The following is a 19,763-nucleotide window of genomic DNA, read 5'->3' on the forward strand; positions in this document are numbered from 1 at the left end:
TTTTGAATATGATTTTTCAAAACTTGCAGCCTAAGTTAGGAATTTACATTAACAAAGAAAAGATTTCTGCGTTTCAGAAGTCCTGCCTCACCAACGAATTCAGTGGAAAACTGCCAAAAAAATTTTTTGAATTAGTTAAGCAAGAAAAACTAGAAGATGTTTGGAGGAAATGGAACCCGATGCAGAAAGACTTTACTTTTTATTCCAATAGACATTGCTCTTTTTCCAGAATTGATATGATTTGGATGTCTGAAGAATTATCAATGAAAACACATAAGACTGAAATTTTGCCAAGATGTAATTCAGATCACAATCCGGTGGTATGGAGTTCCACAGAAAGGAAAAAACCCTTTCTGTGGAGGATTAATGAAGACTTGTTGGATAAGAAAACAGTAATTGAGATGTTAAAGGAAGAAACGAAACAATTCTTTCAACAAAATTTAAATAAAGAAACACCGATACAGATTGTATGGGATGCTTATAAAGCGGTGATGAGAGGAATTCTCATCTCGCAAAACGTGAAGCAAAAAAAGGAAAAACTTCAAAAACAAACAGAAGTGTTAGAAAAAAAAGCCACAGTGAATGAGCAAAGATTGCATTTATTTCAAAAGATGCCACACATGGGACATCCAGGCCTCTGTTTTGAGCTCACAATTTGTTCTGTCCTTAACTCTTTCAGATATTTCCTATCCATTGAGTCTTCAACTGCTTAGTCATGAAGGAGGCTGCAATTATAGTGCTGCTCATCCACTGTCGCTAAGAGGCCCAGCCCTGAAATGGATCTCCAGTTCGCACATAAAGGGATGCAGATTTCTGTGATATCTGCACTGCCTGGAAGAAAGCCAAGGAACATCTTGATGTGTTGTCTGGCATAGATCTCGGAGTGCTGGTTGGCAGTTTGCTCAAATGGCATCTGTTCATTACGAATGTAACTGTTCCAGTATTGAAGGTGCAGGGGAGGCTGAGTGGAGATGAACGTCTTCCCGGACAACTGAACGTGAAGATAGATTCAGGTGGATAGCCATGTTGGTCTGAAGCAGCAGAACAAAGTCTGAGTCCAAGCTTTCTTCAGATACAACGAAATGCAAATTACCAGTCCATACAGATAGGTAGTGGATGAGAGCAGTAAATTAGCATAAGGCATAATAAAGATGTCTAACAGATTCAAGGACCAAATAGAAATAATGAACTTAGTTTATACGGTTATGGTTACCGGGGGGGGGGGACAAAGCGGAAGGAACACGGTAAGACACTGGGGATTGATGGGCAGATGTATCCTTAATTGTGGAATTCTGAGAGTAATGAATTGAGACCTTGCTATTACGCTCCAGCCGTCTCCTCTCAAGCATGGAGGTGACCTTACAGCATCTTCCTCTTTGAAGGGGGGCGATTGGCTGTGTAGAGTTATCTCCCCTGTCCCCAGAACAAAGAAACACATTTTAATTCCATTACATTCTACTATTCATTATGTTACATTACAGTCTACTATTCTAATCTATTATTCCAATTAAGAAATAAAATAAAAAGGGCATGAAAACAGTGATGGCTTTTACTGCTGTCAAAAGCCAGCCAACAACCATTGAAGAAGGGGAGAAAGTAGTGCAAATCATTAGCAACACAAAGGTAGAATTACCTTTCACGAACCACTAACTGTTGGGGAGTGGCTGTAGCTCAGTGGTAGAGCATTTGCTTGGCATGCACAAGGCCCCAGGTTCAATCCCCAGCATCCCCACTTGAAAGGGCTCAGGTGGTTGTTGTTGTTGTTGTTCGAGTCGAGTCCGACTCTTCGCAACCCCATGGACAAGATCACGCCAGGCCCTCCTGTCTTCCGGCGTCCTCTGAAGTTTGCTCAATTTTATGTTCGTTGCATCTATGACACTGTCTAACCATCTCATCCTTTGCCGTCCCCGTCTTTTTTGACCTTCAATCTTCCCAGCAAGAGGCTCTTTAGGTCCTCTTAACTTTCTGCCATTAGAGTGGTATCGTCTGCATATCTGAGGTTGTTGATCTTTTTCCCAGCAATCTTAATTCCCGCTTGTGATTCATCCAGGCCAGCATTTTGCATGATGTACTCTGCATATATATTAAATAAGCAAGATGACAATATACATCCTTGTCGTACTCCTTTTCCTATGCTAAACCAATCAGTTGTTCCATATCCGGTTCTAACTGTCGCTTCTTGACCCTTATACAGGTTTCTCAAGAGACATGTGAGGTGGTCTGGTACTCCCATCTCTTTAAGGACCTGCCATAGTTTGTTGTGATCCACACAGTCAAAAGCTTTAGCATAGTCAATGAAGCAGAAGTAGATATTTTTCTGGTACTCTCTTGCTTTCTCCATAATCCAGCGAATGTTGGAAATTTGATCTCTAGTTCCTCTACCTCTTCGAAACCCAGCTTGTACTTCTGGCAGTTCTCTATCCACGAACTGTTGAAGCCTAGCTTGTAGGATCTTGAGCATGACCTTGCTAGCGTGTGATATGAGTGCAATTGTGCGATAGTTTGAACATTCCTTGGCGTTGCCCTTCTTTGGGATTGGAATGTATACTGACCTTTTCCAATCCTGTGGCCACTGTTGCGTTTTCCAAATTTGCTGGCAAATGGAGTGCAGCACTTTAACAGCATCATCTTCTAAGACTTTGAATAGCTCAACTGGAATACCATCACCTCCACTAGCTTTGTTGTTACTAATGCTTTCTAAGGCCCATTTAACTTCACATTCCAGGACGTCTGGCTCGAGGTCAGTGATTATACCGTCGTGGTTGTCAAGGACATCGAGGTCTTTCTTGTATAGTTCTTCTGTGTATTCTTGCCATCTTTTCCTAATCTCTTCTGCTTCTGTTAGGTCCCTACCATTTTTCAGGTTCAGGTGGTAGGGGACTGGCCCTGATGGACCAATGGTTTGATTCACTATAAAGAAGGTTCCTGTTTCTGGCTTTATGGCAGTGTCAGCTAGCTGTCACGCTTGCTTTGTTTTCTTTCGTCCCTGACTTTTACGCAGCCACATATGCTTGCTTTGCTTAGCTACCGTGGGTAACATAAGGGAGGCGCTCTTTTCCCTGTGCGAACTGGTTCAGCCAGACAGCATTATGAGTATAACCTTGAAGGGAAGGGAGGGCTTGGATTCCACTACAGGTGTGAATATTTCTGCTCTCAAGGGATTGGGGTGAGTCTCCTGTTCATGATGTAATATCCCGCCGGGAGGATTCCCACGCGCGCGCTTGGATTTCATTTGCTTAGCTAGATGCAGCATCAGAGTATATGTATGGAGCCCTTGCACTAATCGTTATTCCTGACAATGTACCTGTATCACTTGGCAACAGACCAGTATTCCAATAAAACATAGCCTTTTCAGGAGAGTGTGTTTGGACCTGCTTGCTGTTGAACCGGACAGAATTGTCAGGAATCCCTTTTTGTCCATTGGCCCGAGTCTCTCCTAATGGGGATGAGCGGTTCTGGTGGTATGGGGGTGCCTACCATGGTACCCACCACGGTACCCACTATGGTACCTACGACAGTGCCCACAATGGTACCCACAATGACAGTACCCGACTACGGGTACGGGGGTGCCAGTGACGAAGGCCCTGTTGATGACTGCGAGCCCTGGAGGGCCGGTGACTACTGATGGAGGAGCCACCCCTCGGCCAGCAGTATCATTTATCCCAGTGCATTTGGGGAAGGGAGTAACTTACTGCCGTAAGGATCGGGATTGGGGCCGCCATTTGGGGGACTCCATGCAGACTTGGTCATTGCCAGGGAGTCAGAGTTGGGACAGTGTGTATGACCCACGAATGAGCTCGGGGAGCTTCGGAGTGACCCTGAGCAGACCCATCACGTTCCCACCGAGGTCGTCGTTAAGCCTGGGAAGGGACATAGATGGGAGGCTGGATGGCCTGGAACTGGACTGTCGCGCAATAATGCAGGACATGGGGCAACTGCTCCAAACCTTACCGGGGATGGTGGCCCAGGCGGTGCAGACCCAACTGGCTGCCCAACGGGCCCCCCCAGTAATCCCCCCCTTGGCCCACCGGTCCCTCAGCTGCCACCGCCCCCCCTGGGCCTCTACCTGCGATCCCGGTGGTTCCACCAGCCATGCCGTGACCCAAGGATTTACTGGATGTTACCTTTGATGGCGATCCAGAAAACCTCTCCTTCTTTATTGTGCGGGTGATAACGTTTGTGGAATGGGGGGCTCAGTTCCCGGATGAGGAGCAACAAGTGGACTTTATCGCTTCCCGCTTGCGGGGGGTGGCAACAAGCTGGTATGTGAATCTCCACAACTTGGATGTGGTGGAGCTGGGGAGCATAGATGCATTTATGTGGGCACTGCAAGCCCGATTCAAGGACTGCACCGCTCCCGAGAAGGCGGAAGCGTTCCTCCGCACATTTAAGCAAGGCAAATTAACATTGCTCTCCCATGAGTATGGGACTTTCTTTTAGCCACATTTCCTCAGGATACCTGGCAAAACTGATTCAGCCCCATCTTCGTAGGGCTTTCATGCTAGCACGGTTCGACGTCCTTCCCTCAGCTGTTCTATCGGGAAGGTTCAAGAAAATTCCCTATAAAGATAGATTGTGCCCCTGTGGGATGGGGGAAATTGAATCCATTGGACATGTGCTATTGCACTGTAAATTACACTATGACATCCGTGTTGTTTATATTGAACCTGTGTTGCACCCCCTTTTGGGCCAATCTGATGAGCATAAAATTAGTTCTTCATTGTCTTCGCATAATATAGAAATTCTGGAACCTGTAGCAAAATTTTTTTATGAGGTAACTAGGAGGAGAGGCTCATGTAGTGGCGGGAAGGGTGCCACGACACCCCACCCGAAGGTGAAACGAGCCCCGCTGAAAGTCTTGGTCCAAGAGCAACGGATGAAACATGGTTTGTGTCTGAAGTGTGGGGATCGAGGCCACTTCGTGGCCAACAGCCCTGTGGGGGAGGCTACAGGTACGTATGGGATAAGGAAGCAGGAGCAATCCGACTGGCGCTCTCCACGTGGAGGCACTGGTTGGAGGGGGCGTGAGTACCATTTGAGGTTTGGACTGATCATAAAAACCTCAAAGTGCTCCACACCCCTCGCAACTTGAATGCCAAGCAGCTTCGGTGGGCTGATTTTTTCTCAAAGTTTCAATTCACATTGCACCATTTCCCAGGCAAGTCAAACTCCCTGGCCGACGCTTTGACCCACCTCCCGCAACACGATAGCCAAAGGGAGGTGGTACTAGACTCCACGTTTATGCCTTCCCAATTAGGTGGAGCCGTGACGACATGATGGCAAGCGAGGAAAAACCTCCCCCTTTCCCCTCCCGCGGGGGGCTGGGAAGCCAAATTTGCCTCCGCCCTCTCAAAATCTGATGTGGAGGAAGTGAGGGCGGTGGGGGACTTGGAACAATGGGACAATGGCTGCTGGTATAAAGAAAAAAACCCTCTTTGTTCCAAAACTGTTGCAGGGGGGACGTGTTAGCCGCTGTTCATGGATCTAAGCACGCTGGCCATTTGGGCTTTGTAAAATCTCTGCATCTTTTACGGCGCCAATTCTGGTGGCCACACATGTGCAAGGATTTATCACTGTATGTACACTCATGTCAAATCTGCATTATGTGTAAGCCTAGACCGGGAAAGCCCCCAGGGCTCTTGAAGCCGATACCGACTCCTAGTAGACCATGGGAGGTCATTTCTATGGATTTTATCACTGACTTACCTCCTAGCAAGTCTATGACTGTCATTTGGGTAGTCGTGGACCTCTTTTCCAAACAGGCTCATTTCATCCCATTTCCTAGTTTGCCAACTGCCCGGTTGTTAGCAAAAGCTTTCCTCCAATATGTATTCAGACTTCACATGTTGCAAACCAAGATAATCATGGATCGCAGATCCCAATTTGTTTCAAAGTTTTGGGGGGAACTAATGGACCTTATGGGGGTGGAACGGGCCCTAAGCAGTGCTTACCACCCAGAGACTGACGGCCAGATGGAACGGGTGAATCAAACCCTAGAACAATATTTGCGCTGCTTCACCAACTTTCAACAAGACGATTGGGTTGACTTGCTGCCCTTGGCTGAGTTCTGTTATAATAACACTTATCATTCATCCACGGGTGTTTTGCCTTTTAAGGCTGCGCTGGGCTATGACAGCCCCCCGGTCCCCTTCTTGGCCGCGGCGCCAGGTAAAGGGGGTGACGCAGCGGGTTGGTGTGAAACGCTAAAAGACTCATGGCCAGGAATATGTGAAACACTGGAAGCTGCCAAGGCAGCTTACAAACACCAGGCTGACAAGAAAAGGGTGGAGGGTTGGGTGTTGCAGTCTGGAGACTCTGTGTATGGGTCCACCAAGAATTTGAGACTCTCGCAATCCTCTCGGAAATTGGCGTGGAAGTACATCGGGCCTTTTAAAGTTCTCAGACTGATTAATGAGGTGACGGTGGAATTAGATTTGCCTAAAAAATCTAAAACATGTCCATCCCATTTTCCATTTCAGCCATTTGAAGCCCAGTCCAGCTCCTAATCGATGGAGCCCTGAACCGACAGTACCTCCTCCTCTCTTGGTGGAAGGTGAAGAACACTACAAAATCTCTAAAATTTTGGATTCTAAATGGAAACGAGGATGCTTATATTATCTTGTAGATTGGGTGCCTTTTGGTCCCCAACACCGGGAATGGGTGGTAGAAAGGGATATTCGGGCCCCTGACCTCCTGCGTGAGTTTTACGAACGTCTCCCGGGGAAACCGGGAGGTCACCCAGGCATTCCGGGAGGGGGCTGATTTTCTTTTGAGGGGGAAGAATGTCAGCTAGCTGCCAGGCTTGCTTTGTTTTCTTTCGTCCCTGACTTTTGCGCAGCCACACATGCTTGCTTTGCTTAGCTACCGTGGGTAACATAAGGGAGGCGCTCTTTTCCCCATGCGAACTGGTTCAGCCAGACAGCGTTATCAATATAACCTTGAAGGGGAGGGCTTGGATTCCACTACGGGTGTGAATATTTCTGCTCTCAAGGGATTGGGGTGAGTCTCCTGTTCATGATGTAATATCCTGCCGGGAGGATTCCCGTGCACGCGCTTGGATTTCATTTGCTTAGCTAGATGCAGCATCAGAGTATATGTATGGAGCCCCTTGCACTAATCATTATTCCTGACAATGTACCTGTATCACTTGGCAACAGCAGTATTCCAATAAAACATAGCCTTTTCAGGAGAGTGTGTTTGGACCTGCTTGCTATTGACCCTGACAGGCAGTAACCAAAGAAGCAGCTTTCTCTGAATGAATATATAATTACACACGCAGGGCTTTTTTTGTAGTGGTACTCACTGCAGGCTGTGGAAGGTTGGTAGTTCAGCAGTTCAAGACCCGAGTGTGCCGCATTACGGAGTGAGCTCCCATCTCTAGTTCCAGCTCCTGCCAACCTAGCAGTTCGAAAGCAAGAAATTGCAAGTAGATAAATAGGTACCACTTCAGTGGGAAAGTAACAGTGTTCCATGCGCCTTGGTGTTTAGTCATGCCGGCCACATAACCACGGAAATGTCTTCGGACAGCGCTGGCTCTTCAGCTTTGAAACGGAGATGAGCACCGCAACCCTAGAGTTGGATTCGACTGGCTTTCGAGCAAGGGAACCGTTACCTTTACTCACCAAGTACTGATGGGGGAGCACTCTCCAAAGTCCTGAGGGTGGAACTGGTAGAAATCAGTGCAGCCTGAGTACCATCACTTTGAAAATAAAGAAGTCTAAGCCCTGAACTGGATAGCCCAGGCAAGCCTGATCTCGTCAGATCTCAGAAGTTAAGCAGGGCCAACCCTGGCAAGTATTTGGATGGGAGACCTCCAAAGAATACCAGGGCCGGAAGGCAGCAGCAGGCTATCAAGCCATTTCTCTGAACATTCTCCGTGCTTAGTAGGGGTCGCCAGAGGTCACTGATTTCTAGGCACAGGCACAAATACACACACAAAAAAACCAGCCCCCGAAAAAACCAAAACGAGTATGCATGTATGCTTCTTATGGAGATGCATGAAAACCAGTAGATGGATCTAACTTTCTTGGTAGTAAGTGCCATTGAAGTCAGTGGGATTTAAAACTGAGTACATAAGAAATAGGATCAGGCTGTAGAAATATTTAGGTTTATAGTAATGCGACTCCCTTCACACCCAACTAGGATTGCCAGCTCTGGGTTGGGAAATTTCTGAAGATTTTGGGGGTGGACCCTGGGGAGGAGAAAAACCACAGCAGGATATAATTCCACAGAGTCTACCTTCCAAAGCAGCCATTTCCTCCAGGAGAACTGATTTCTATAGTCTGGAGATCAGTTGCAATTTTTGGGGCTCTTCAGGTTCTACCTGGAGGTTGGCAACTTTACATACAACTAGGCCATCAGTTACCTATATGAAAAAATGCTATGCCCCCTTAATAGGATATTTGCCTTTATGCCATGAAAAGCTTCTGCTGCCCATTTCCATACATTAAGCCTCTATTTTTTTTTGGGGGGGGGGTGTTCTCTCGACATGTTGACAAATTTTGTACACAAATGCTTAACTATATATAGAAGTGTTGACAAAACACAGACATTACTATCCTCTTTTCAGTATTCTAGAACATTTTACAACAGGCTGTCGCTTCTCTTGTAATATTCTAGGACTCTACTTATTATTATACTGCCTGTATCAGAGACCCAGCTTGGGTAGGGGCTATGGCTCAGTACCACAGCACAATGCAGTTAATTCACAACTACCTCCTCCCCACTCTGCCAATGACCCCTGCTCTATGCCCAGAGGAGAGCAAAAAGAACACCAGCCCAATCTGGCTTGGTGGAAAATGCCTTCCTGATCCCAGAGTTATGATTGACATTACTCTGGGCATGTAAGAGAGGGTCATGAGAGCCGAGCACTGACTCATCCCTTCCTGGCCTCCCTCTCATCATCTGCCTAAGTTCACAGAATCCGCATTGCTGTCAGAGAACTATCCAGCCTCTGCTTTGAAACCTCCAAAGAAGGAGAGCCCACCACCTCCTGAGAAAGCCTGTTCCACTGAGGAATCACTCTGTCAGGAAGTTCTTCCTAATGTTTAGCTGAAAACTCTTTGAATTTAATTTCAGCCCATTGGTTCTGGTCTAGTCTTCTGAAACAACAGAAAACAACTCCACTCCATCCTCTATATGACAGCCCTTCAAATACTTGAAGATGCCATCATGTCACCTCTCAGTCATCTCCTCTCCAGGCTAAACATACCCAGCTTCTTCAACCTTTATTCATAGGATTTGATCTCTGGACATCTCACCATCTTCATCACCCTCTTCTGGCCATGTTCCAGCTTGTCAACACCCCCCTTAAACTGCAGTGCCCATAACAACACAATACTCCAAATGTGGTCTAACCAGAGCTGAGTACAGTGATACCATCACTGCGTGATCTGAACACTATACTTCTGCTGATGCAACCCATAATTGCATTTGACTTTTTAGCTACTGCATCATAATGCTAACTCATGTTCAGTGTATGATCTCCTAAGACCCCTAGATCCTTTTCTTAAGCACTATTGTAAAGACAAGTCTCCCCCATCCTATAATTATGCATTTGATTTTTCCTACCTAAATGCAAAATATTTACATTTATCTTTCTTGAAATTCATTCTGTTAGTTTTTGTCCAGTTTTCCAGCCTGTTAAGATCATCCTGTATCTTGATTCCATCTTCTACTGTACTTTTTACTCCTCCCAATTTTGTGTAATTTACAAATTTAATGAGCATCCTCTCTGTTCCTTCATCCAAGTCATTTATAATGATGTTAAACAACACAAGGCCCAGAACAGATCCCCAACGCATTCCACTGGCAAGTGCTGCATCCAAAGATTGAGGCATTTTCTCCAGCAACCAGTCAAGTCTGGTCATTCAAAGCATAGCCAAATATCAGAAGAATTAAAGCAGGCACTCCTAGGAAAGATAACCCATAGCAGAGATTATGCATAACCTGACAGGGGCAGTAGAAGGTAAAGAGAGAGAAGAGCTGCTGTCCACCAGTCAGGATAGCAATTATATTCACAGCTACTGTCTCTTTACCTTTTAGGAAAGTGAGCTCACTGATAAGAGATATAACAGAGAATCAAAGGAAGGGCTAACCAGTAGCCCAGGCAAGCCTGATCTCATCAGATTGTGGAAGCTAAGCAGGGCTGACCCTGGGAAGTACTTGGAAGGGAGACCGCCAAGGAATGCCAGGGCCAAAATGCAGAGGCAGGCAATATCAAGCCACCTCTCTGAAACATCCTAGCCCACTAGGGGTCACCAGACGTCACCATGACTTCCAGGCATGCAAGCGCACACACACACAAAATACAAAAAAAGAGAAAAGAATAGCTCACTAGCCTTATCAAAATGGGGATAAAACCGGATAATGGCATGGATTCTCCTTTCTGTGGAAACTAATTCGTCCTTTATCAATGCTTCAACTATAGGATCTGTTAGAAATAAGAAAATGGGAGTATGGGAAACCATCCACTCTCGTCTTTGCTAATATTCCCCAGGCTCTCTATTTTCCACTAACCCCTTATCTTTGACATGTTCACACGTGAAGAACAAAAGGCAAAATGGCACCCACTCATTTTTAATGACACACAAAGAGTAAAGGCAAAGGCTAAAAGGAGGGAAAGAAGGAAAGAGAAGTTGTTCTCTCATATTATTCCATAGTAAGGTCATCCCTGCAATTAACTGAAAATGCCAACAATTGCTTCCGCTTACCTTCAAAGCACACACTGTACTAGTTAACACGTTGGGTTTTTAATTAAGTTTTTTTTAAAAAAAAATGTGTGTGTGTGCGCATGTGCACCTGGAAGTCATGGTGTCCTCTGGTGGCTGACCCCTGCTGGGGCATGGAGGATACTCAGGGAGGTGGCTGAATGGGGCCTGCCCCTGCCTCCTGGGTCTGGTATTCCAGGGAGGTCTCCCATCCAAGTACTTGCCAGAGTTGACCCTGCTTAGCTTTTGGGATCTGACAAGATCAGGTTTGTCTGGGCTGTCCAGGTCATGGCCTAGTTAATGTGGTATTGATTTGCTGTTTTAGACCTCATTGGCAAACAGCAGAAAGTGGGAGAAAGCATGGTGTAAGAAGGCTATTTGACATACCACAGCACTATTTAGATGTTGATGTGCAAGTTTTGAAATCTTTTAAAATTGTTAGTTAGGATTTGCACTGTTTGGGGCATTGTGCTTTGTTCACAGAACCTGTTACTGGGATTTTAAGACGTTTGTTTACGCCTTGTGCATTATTCAATTGTTTTTCTTTAGGCCTCAGTAAAATTCTGCTCCTCCATTGATTTTGTCTGAAGCGATGGATTTTTTCGCCCTCCTTAAGTGAGCTTTGGAATGTGCAAGGCCTTTCCATGCTTTAATTTTTAACTTAGAAAATGCATTAGTGAAGAAAAGAACAACACAACAATGGAACATCAATACTGTTGATACAGGAAATTTGAGCAGTCAGTATCTCTAGATTCTGCTGTGATCTTGCATTACAGGTTTTCTAACTTCTCCTGGACAAGAACATGGCAATGGCCCCACTGAGTTTAATGAATTGGGCATTAAGGCTGCAGCTCTACGCACACTTTTATTTCAGAGGAAGGTCCATTGAACAAAGTTGAGCTTACTCCCATCTCTGGGTTAATGTGCAGAGGACTGCATTGTAACTCTTTACAGCAAAGAAGGGAAGGACGGCATTGTAACTCTTTACAGCAAAGAAGGGAGAGAGATCCTCGATCAGGATTCTGTTAGTCTTTCTCCTTTCTGCAGGAGTAGAGGTGGGGAAAGGAGAAGGACAGACAGACCTGTATATGTTGAAACTCTAAAGATTACTCTGTGTTGAAGGCTTGAACACAATAAATTTTATGGCTGTGATCCTAAGCAGACGACAGAGGAGATAACTCTACACAGCCAATCACCCCACTTCGAAGAAGAGGATGCTGTAAGGTCGCCTCCACGCTTGAGAGGAGATGGGTGGAGCATAATGGCAGGGTCTCAGTTAATTACTCTCAGCATTCCACAATTAAAAAGGGTAAATCAGCCCATCAATCTCCAATTTTGACATCTTTATTTCCTTCACTATGATTCCCCCAAGAATTAAACCCAAACAAATGGCAACCATTTAAACTAAGCTTGTTATTACTGTTTGGTCCTTGAATCTGTTAAACATCTTCTTTATGCTCTATGCTAATTTGCTGCTCACACTCTGCCTATATGTATGGACTCATAACTTCTGTTTCAGTGTACGTGACGAAGTGTGTGTGCACACAAAAGCTTATACCTTGAATATAACTTTGTTGGTCTTAAAGGTGCCACTGGACTCAGACTTTGTTCTTATAGAAAGCAAGTCATTTTAGTGTAAATGTGCACAGGATCAGGCTATAAGAGTTCCAAGATAATCTTTTAAATTGGAATCCCCTTTTTACATATTGGAAACTTGGTGTAATGTAATGGCTAAGACAAGGAACTGTACTCTGGGAAGTCATCAGTTCCAGTCTCTTCACCCCAATCTTACTAGGTGCTCTTAATCAAGCCGCTGTTTTTCAGCTTCAGTCCCCTCACCAGTATCTGCAATATGGAGATAATGTTGACCTACTTTACAGGACTGTTGTAAAACACTTATAACGAGATAATGTGAGCTAAGTGCTTTGAATGCTGAAAGCATAATATGGTGTTATTAAAAATAAAAGCACCAGATAAGGCCCACATTCTACACTTTCTTTTTTCCTACCTAACAGAGTGGGAAAAGATCAGTGATGCTGCCCTTTTTCCTCCATGAAAAATGCACTGCCATTCAGAGCAAAGCCCGATGTAGCAGTGGTGCAGACTTATGTCAGCATCATCAGATCACTCCCCCCTCAGTCCTCTATAAAGTGGGCATCACTTGTGGGAGACTGAAAGCACCAAAGCTGGGCAGGTTTAGCAGAGCACCACACACACATACAAAGTAGCGTTTCTTCTGTTACACAACCCAGAAGTAAACCCCACAGGGCTCAAATGGACACGTTTGTGTGAGAAAACTATGGCTCTTTTAGCTGTTCCTTCTCATGCTGTACATTTCATTGTGCTTTAGAGAGGTGCCATTGGATCTGGTTGTATGATGACACAGAGTCTTTTGATGAATATTGTGATGATATCACCTACAGGAACTGAGAAACCTCCTAGTGGAAATCACCCTCATGCTAGGAATTACCTGGGAGTAAATCCCCTTGAATTTATTGGGACTTACTGCTGATTGTGTACATAGACTTATCAGTATTGGATCGCAATAGCTAATTTATTATCACCTTAGTAACCACAATTCTTTGAGCATATTCAGGTTTTCTTCAAAGGCAGGCATCAAGATGGTTGTACCATCACAAGGCCATCCAGTTTGGTTTCTATAACTTTTAATATCTCTGTCATAATTAGACTTTTAAAATTTTGAAGCCTTGCTTGCCCAGAATTCATGCTTGTCAGTGGCTCTGTGGTGGTTTGTAATTTGTCTTAATAGATCCATTTACTCGATCTGAGTCAGGCTGTTCTCTTCTGAGGCAAGCTGGCTTTCTTGCCAATCAAATTTCTCATAGAAGGTTCAAAGCACATAAAGAAGAGGAGGAGCATCAGTAAAAACAGAAACTGTAGCACATAGAGCTCATTCACAGTCAGACCGTAGCTAGGGAAATTTTAGCCAGGATAGCGGAAGGAGTGCAGTAATAGAAAGGCAAATACTACCTGAAGGAGAAAAGATATAAGCAGAAGACCGTACTTGTCTGCTGCCCAAGAAACATGTCACGACCAGCGAACAGAAGATCAGAGAATCCCAAAATAGTAAGCATAATTTGACTGTAATTGATAATACTATTTGAGATGTTACTAGGTCACTGTGGTACTTAGTTAATTAACATACTTTTATATGTTGCATGCATTAATGAGAAATGTATTTTACAAGCTATGGCATCTGTTTCCTGCTGTTCTTCCAAGACACTAAGGGCACTGTATGTTGGATTATTTTAGCTTAGTTTCTATGAGGGAGGTTAGGCTGAGAAAATAATAGCTTTTCTGTGGTCATCCTGTGAGTTTCATGACTGAGTCAGGATTTGAACCCAGCTTTAAAAATAAAATAAAAAACTCCGCACAGAAGGAGTTTTAAAATTATGTACAGTGTAATTGCAGTAGCGGAACCAAGCTGGAAGACTGTTCTGTGTTTACTTCTACATAACCTGAGAAAGCCCCACAACTAACCTCTGCCTCAAGTCATTCTTAGTGCCTGAATTCTTAACAAATATTGAAAATTCCCCTTCATGGTCACCAGGTGGCAGCACAACTAGTGTGTGTGTTTGTGTGTGTGTGTGTGTGTGTGTGTGTGTGTGCATGCGCTAGTGTCTTGTAAATTCAGCAAATAACTTCTTGTTCTTTGAAATTCTTATCCTAGGAAAGAAACAAGCTGTTGCTTTCTAGGGTATAGCTGCTAAAGGGGAATACACAATAAAAAGGATCACTTTCTTCAGTTTCCTATACTAAACCAAGTAATAAGAAGAATCTATTCTACATATGTCTTAAAATTCCTAGTAGTTAGGATATTTTCCTGCAAGCAGTAGTTTATATTTTAGAAAAGAAAACACCCTGTGGAGTCTAATAGTATATAAGGCACTATATGAGCATGTGAAAAATAAATGTATTCCCTTCTGCTATTTATCTGCATTTGGCTAATGATCATCTGATATAAGGCCTTTTGGCAACCCTACTACTTGATATCCTTTTGATGATTTTTGAAGTACATCTTCAAGTACTTGAAGGGCTGTCATATATAGGATGGTGTGGAGTTGTTTTCTATTGCTACAGAAGGTCAGACCAGAACCAAGGGGTTAAAATTAAATCAGAAGAGTTTTTGGCTAAACATTAGGAAGGACTTCCTGACAGTTAGAGCGGTTAGTGGTACAGGCTTCCTCAGGAGGTGGTGGGTTCTCCTTCTTTGGAGGTTTTCAAGCAGAGGCTAGATGGCCATTTGACAGCAATGCAGATTCTGTGAACTTAGGCAGATCATGAGAGGGAGGGTAGGGAAGGTTGCGTCAGTGCTTAGTTGTCATGGTCCTTTCTTATATACCCAGGGAAATACTGATCACCACTTTAGGGCCAGGAAGCAATTTTCTCTAGGCCAGTTTGACCAGGGATTCTGGGTGGCTTCTTCTTCTTCTTTTTTTTTGCCTTGTTCTCCTGGCATTTGTGAATTTCCTGCATTATACAGGGGGTTGGACTAGATGACCCTGGAGGTCCCTTCCAACTCTATGATTCTATTCTATGACTCCCTGGGTTCCCACAGATGCAGTTGTAAAACTACTGCCTCAGGACACAGCATATCTGTAAAAGAAGCAATGGAGGCTCCTGGATTGGATCAGGGGCATAGTGCTAAAGAAGGGCTTGCCCCTCCCCCTCATTGTTTCTCTGATCAAAATTGCTCCTTCCAGCTGTGACAAGGGTTCCCTATATGTTTTTTCAAGCAGGGCAAATAGTGATAAATCTGGGAAGTAGCACAGAGAAGAGATTAAATGTCCCCCCTAAGCACTGTGGCCAATGCTCCCTCTAAGCTGAGGAGTCTTGTGAGCAAAAATTCTCCTTTGTGAGCTACTGGCATTAAAGTTGTGAGCCAGCGATTTGGCTACTGCATAAATTAGTTTGCTCTGGAGCCCTCCTTCCTGAGCAAAGGCAAAAATGTGTGAGCTGGAGGCTAAAAAAACTGTGAGCTAGCTCACACTAACTCAGCTTACAGGGAACACTGACTGTGGCCTCAGTCCGATTTCCCTTTCCCCAGGGTTTTGGCATGAAATTAAAGTTGCCAGGAGATCCAGTCAGAGATCTCCAGTTGACAGGTTGTGTAGAGAGGTAATGGTTTTCTGTCTATGTCCTGTGGAACCCTGGGGTGCATTAAAAGTATATCAGATTCATCCGTGAGAAAACTAATAACAGATTCAGTCACCATGGTTAGTCTTCTAGAACCCTCAGCTACAAAGGCATGGGGTGGTGGTGGTGGGTATTGTGTTTATATCTCAGCAGGGCAAAAGGCCTGGCCTATGCCCCATGTGAACAGAAGGCATTTCCTTCAGAATCCTAAGGCCACAATGTGTTCCAAATGGGTGCTGTTTCCCAGCAGCACTCTCACTTTTAAAGTAGTTGGCATTGTGAATGTTGTTCATTGTGGTGGGGAATGCACCACTGGAACAGTCAAAACAAAATCTTGTTCATATTCTCAAACATGCACAACTTCAACTTTAAGCGTTAGATACTTATTGATCATAGCCATGTGACCTATTTTCTTTGTTAGATACTTATTGTATCCATACTTCTTTTCCAAGGATTGATCATAGCCATGTGACCTATTTTCTTTTAAACTATTAAACTGCTTTTGCATTTCATTCCATTGCTTTTTCCTTCTTTCTTTTGTCTTTCCAGCAAAGCAGTATAAAGAACTGTATGACTTTGTTGCCATGTCCCACCCCCCCACTTTATTTCTCTTTATTTTGTAGGATTGGCATTTGCCCACCATTTCATCCTCTGCATCAGCACATCATATGGTATGCGGCTCTACCCACATATCACCCTGCATTGCTTTTCCCCGGGTACTGGGATATTTAAGGGATTTGTGTTGGGCTATGCATTTGTGATGTTGCCAATATGGTGGACAATGTGTAAAGCAGCACTTACTGAATGCTAGAAATGCACTCTGGTTGTTTGTTTATTTTAACTAAAGAAGCTTTTTATTGGAGAGTTGGACCAGTGGGTGGGAAAGCAATTGGCTTCTAATTTGTTATGTTCTTTAACTATGGGCTTCACTCAGTATTTCCTGTAATTGGCAGAGCAGAGAGCTTTTTGTGCTCACCTACGGTGCTTTGGTTGCCCAGCTGTGTAAAGATTATGAACAGGATGAAGACGTGAACAAGAGTTTAGATGACATGTAAGTAGCAAGTGTATGTTCAGACACTGTAACATAATGGCGTAGCAAAAACAATGTCTTCCTAACATTCTCCCCCCCCCCCATGAGTATGAAAAGTCCAATCTAGGACAGAAAATGAAATATGGTAGGAGGATGTGGAAATCTCACTAGTGTCACGCTGTCATTGCTTCTTTCTGAAATTCCCAATCTCTGTCCTCAGCACCAGTTTGTTTGGTCTGCATCTGCTGCTTCTGGGTGTTCATAGAGCCCACATCATTCTAAAGAGTTTTTCAGGATGTACCTGCTAATTTTGAATGGCTGCTCTGTTGTGGTCTTGTAGACCTGCAGAATGGTAGTATCATGGCCACTATGGACCTGGTAGCACCCAGGCACTCTCTGATAGCAGACATGGTCAAGAGGGTGTTCTTGTCTGATCTTTAACGAGATAGCAATGGGAAACATGGAAGCAGGACAGTCTTAAGGCAAATGGAGTCCAAGATAAAATAGGCTTGGGTTAATTGTGGCTGTTAGAGATTTGCCAGGTGGTGTGGGTGGTTCTATTCAGCACCAGCTGAAGTTTTCAAATAGTCATCAAGGGCCCCGATCACATGGGAGACTTTGGCCCGGGAGAGGGACGGATCGGGGGCGCAGCAAACGGGCGCGATCTCACCGCAACATCTGGGAAGCGGCGCGCACCCGTCCCCGATCCATCCCTAAACCCTGAGAACCCGCTGCAAAAAAGAACCTCCTACAGAGGACTTACCTGAAGCACCACTGCAAGCATGGCCATGGGATCGCCGCTGCGCCCGTCGTCCGGATCAATCCAGGCTCCCCGCCAAACTGCACATGTGCACATATGCGCAGTTCGGCTGTCGTGCTCTTTCTTTAGTGGCTTTCCCCCCGGCATCTGATCATGCCGGGGAGGAAGTGCGCGGCGGCTCAGGGGATCTATGTGATCCCGCCGCTGCGTCTCTCTTTTGGTGCAGCCTGTGCTATTCTCCCTCCCCCCCGTGTGGCAGGGACCAAGGTTAGCCTAATACAGGGCATCTCTGTAATACAAAAGGAAAGCAACTGAGGCTTGATTGCTAATGCTATTGTTCTGTTTTGTCTTTGTGTCCTGCACAGCCCGATCCTAGAGCACTAAATGCTTTCCCATTAATTGCAATTATTTCCCAGGTCAGCACCATTGGGAATAGTGAGAGAGTGTAAGAAAGAGTAAAATCCCCTCCCAATCCATTTGCAGTCTTTCAGCTAGGCAGAGGTGCTGCTGTTTATATATGTTTCATTAAATTTTAAATAAAAGTACCTTAGTAACCGTTTTATATATAGTAGCCCAATACTATCTTTAGGCTTTAGGCCAGCTACTTTATTTCTTGCAGGTAGGGTTGCCAGTAGGCCTGGAGAAAAATGCCCTGTCCCTTTAACAGAGGTTTTCATGTGGCAAGGGGCAGTTAAAGCTTTTAATGTCATGGAGGTAAGTGACATCATCAGGTAGATAACATCCCATTAAGCTTGTTTTTCTCCAGGCTTGTTGGCAACCTTGCTTGCAGGCCTTTATAACCAGGCAGGAATCCAGCTGGTGAATGTTCTCCCTGCTGTTCTATGCAAGGGGAAAAGTTCAGTTTTTGACTCTCAGCTAGGGTTGGTCTAGTGGTTCTTTGGACATTCTCTTGGGTTCTTGAAGATGAGTTACTTCCTGTTTTATATGATATTTCAGTCTCAAGGGCCTGTTTTTAGTTCTGATACATCAGCTGCTTTTAATTCTGTCTTCGGAGGGAAGTGGAAAATAAATAATTTAAACAAATGTTGGAATCAGGTTTAAGCTATGTTTGTTGTGTTTATTGACTGCATTTGTACCCTGCCTGTCTCCTCAGTGGGAACCCAAGTGACTGACATTAATTCTCCTCTGCTCTATAATATCATCACAATAGCCCTGTGAGGCAACTTAGACTGAGAGGTGTGACTGGCCCAAGGTCACCCAACAAGCTTCTGTAGCAATAGGGATTTCAGCCTGGGTCTCCCAGATCTTAGTCTGACACTCTAACCAACCACTACATCACAGTAGGCATATTCTGGTAATCGTTCCTGTATATCAAGATACAGAAGCCGGCCAGTGTGAATTTTTTTCTGGTCAGTACCTTTATTTCATCTATCTGTTAAAGGTATAAAAAATCTGTCAAAAATGCAGCTGTTTTTTTTTTTTTTTTTGGTAAATATTTTAATTATTTTCCAAACAAAAAGAAAAGAAAAGAAAAGTGCATATACCAACAACCATAAATTCCATCCAGCAACTCGTCAAAGGATTGTACCACCATATTCACTTACACCTGAATTTCATTTTAGCAACCTTTAACAGTTATTTTTGTAACTTGTACCTTTTACTTTACCATATTTCAGATATGTTGTCTACTATTGGGCAACCCAGAAACATATTTCCCTGTGTACTCTAACTTAGAATTGTTCTATCGTAATTGTTCTTACCCTTAAAAATTCCCATTTAAAGTTGTTACCTCTAAGTAAGGTTTTTACCATAATTAAAGATGTACAATGCTCATCAAACCCTTCATTAAACGACTTCCCTCAGAGGAGGCCTGTCTTCTTATCTATCTTTTGTTAGTTTCTTTTTACATTTTACTAACCATATTCAATCAAATTGGGTCAACCATCTCACCTCTAAAGCCACCTACTTACATTCTATTTTTCTAGTGTAAATTAAACATTATATTGATACTGTTTCCTATTTTTTTAATAGTACCTTTTTAAGACCACTGTTTAAACACTCTCCAAATCCACTATTATTAACCCTCAAAATAACATGTTCACATATATCGTAAGGGTTGAAGATTACATAAACTAAAAAAGAAGGA

General features: G+C 44.1%; 1 protein-coding gene across 1 annotated transcript in view; it reads left to right on the top strand.

Moving 5' to 3' along the window:
* Nucleotides 1-13,639: 13,639 nt before the first annotated feature.
* Nucleotides 13,640-19,763, top strand: part of TRAPPC3L (trafficking protein particle complex 3-like) — a 32,339-nt gene continuing 26,215 nt past the window's right edge. The window contains exons 1-3 of the mRNA XM_015409085.1: nucleotides 13,640-13,796; nucleotides 16,490-16,537; nucleotides 16,820-16,917. Coding sequence (XP_015264571.1) covers nucleotides 13,755-13,796; nucleotides 16,490-16,537; nucleotides 16,820-16,917 — 188 coding nt within the window. The 5' untranslated portion in view covers nucleotides 13,640-13,754. The remainder of the gene's footprint in view (nucleotides 13,797-16,489; nucleotides 16,538-16,819; nucleotides 16,918-19,763) is intronic.

This window comes from Gekko japonicus, unplaced genomic scaffold (assembly GCF_001447785.1).
Source record: "Gekko japonicus isolate JY-2015 unplaced genomic scaffold, Gekko_japonicus_V1.1 scaffold50, whole genome shotgun sequence".
NCBI classification, from domain to species: Eukaryota; Metazoa; Chordata; class Lepidosauria; order Squamata; family Gekkonidae; genus Gekko; species Gekko japonicus.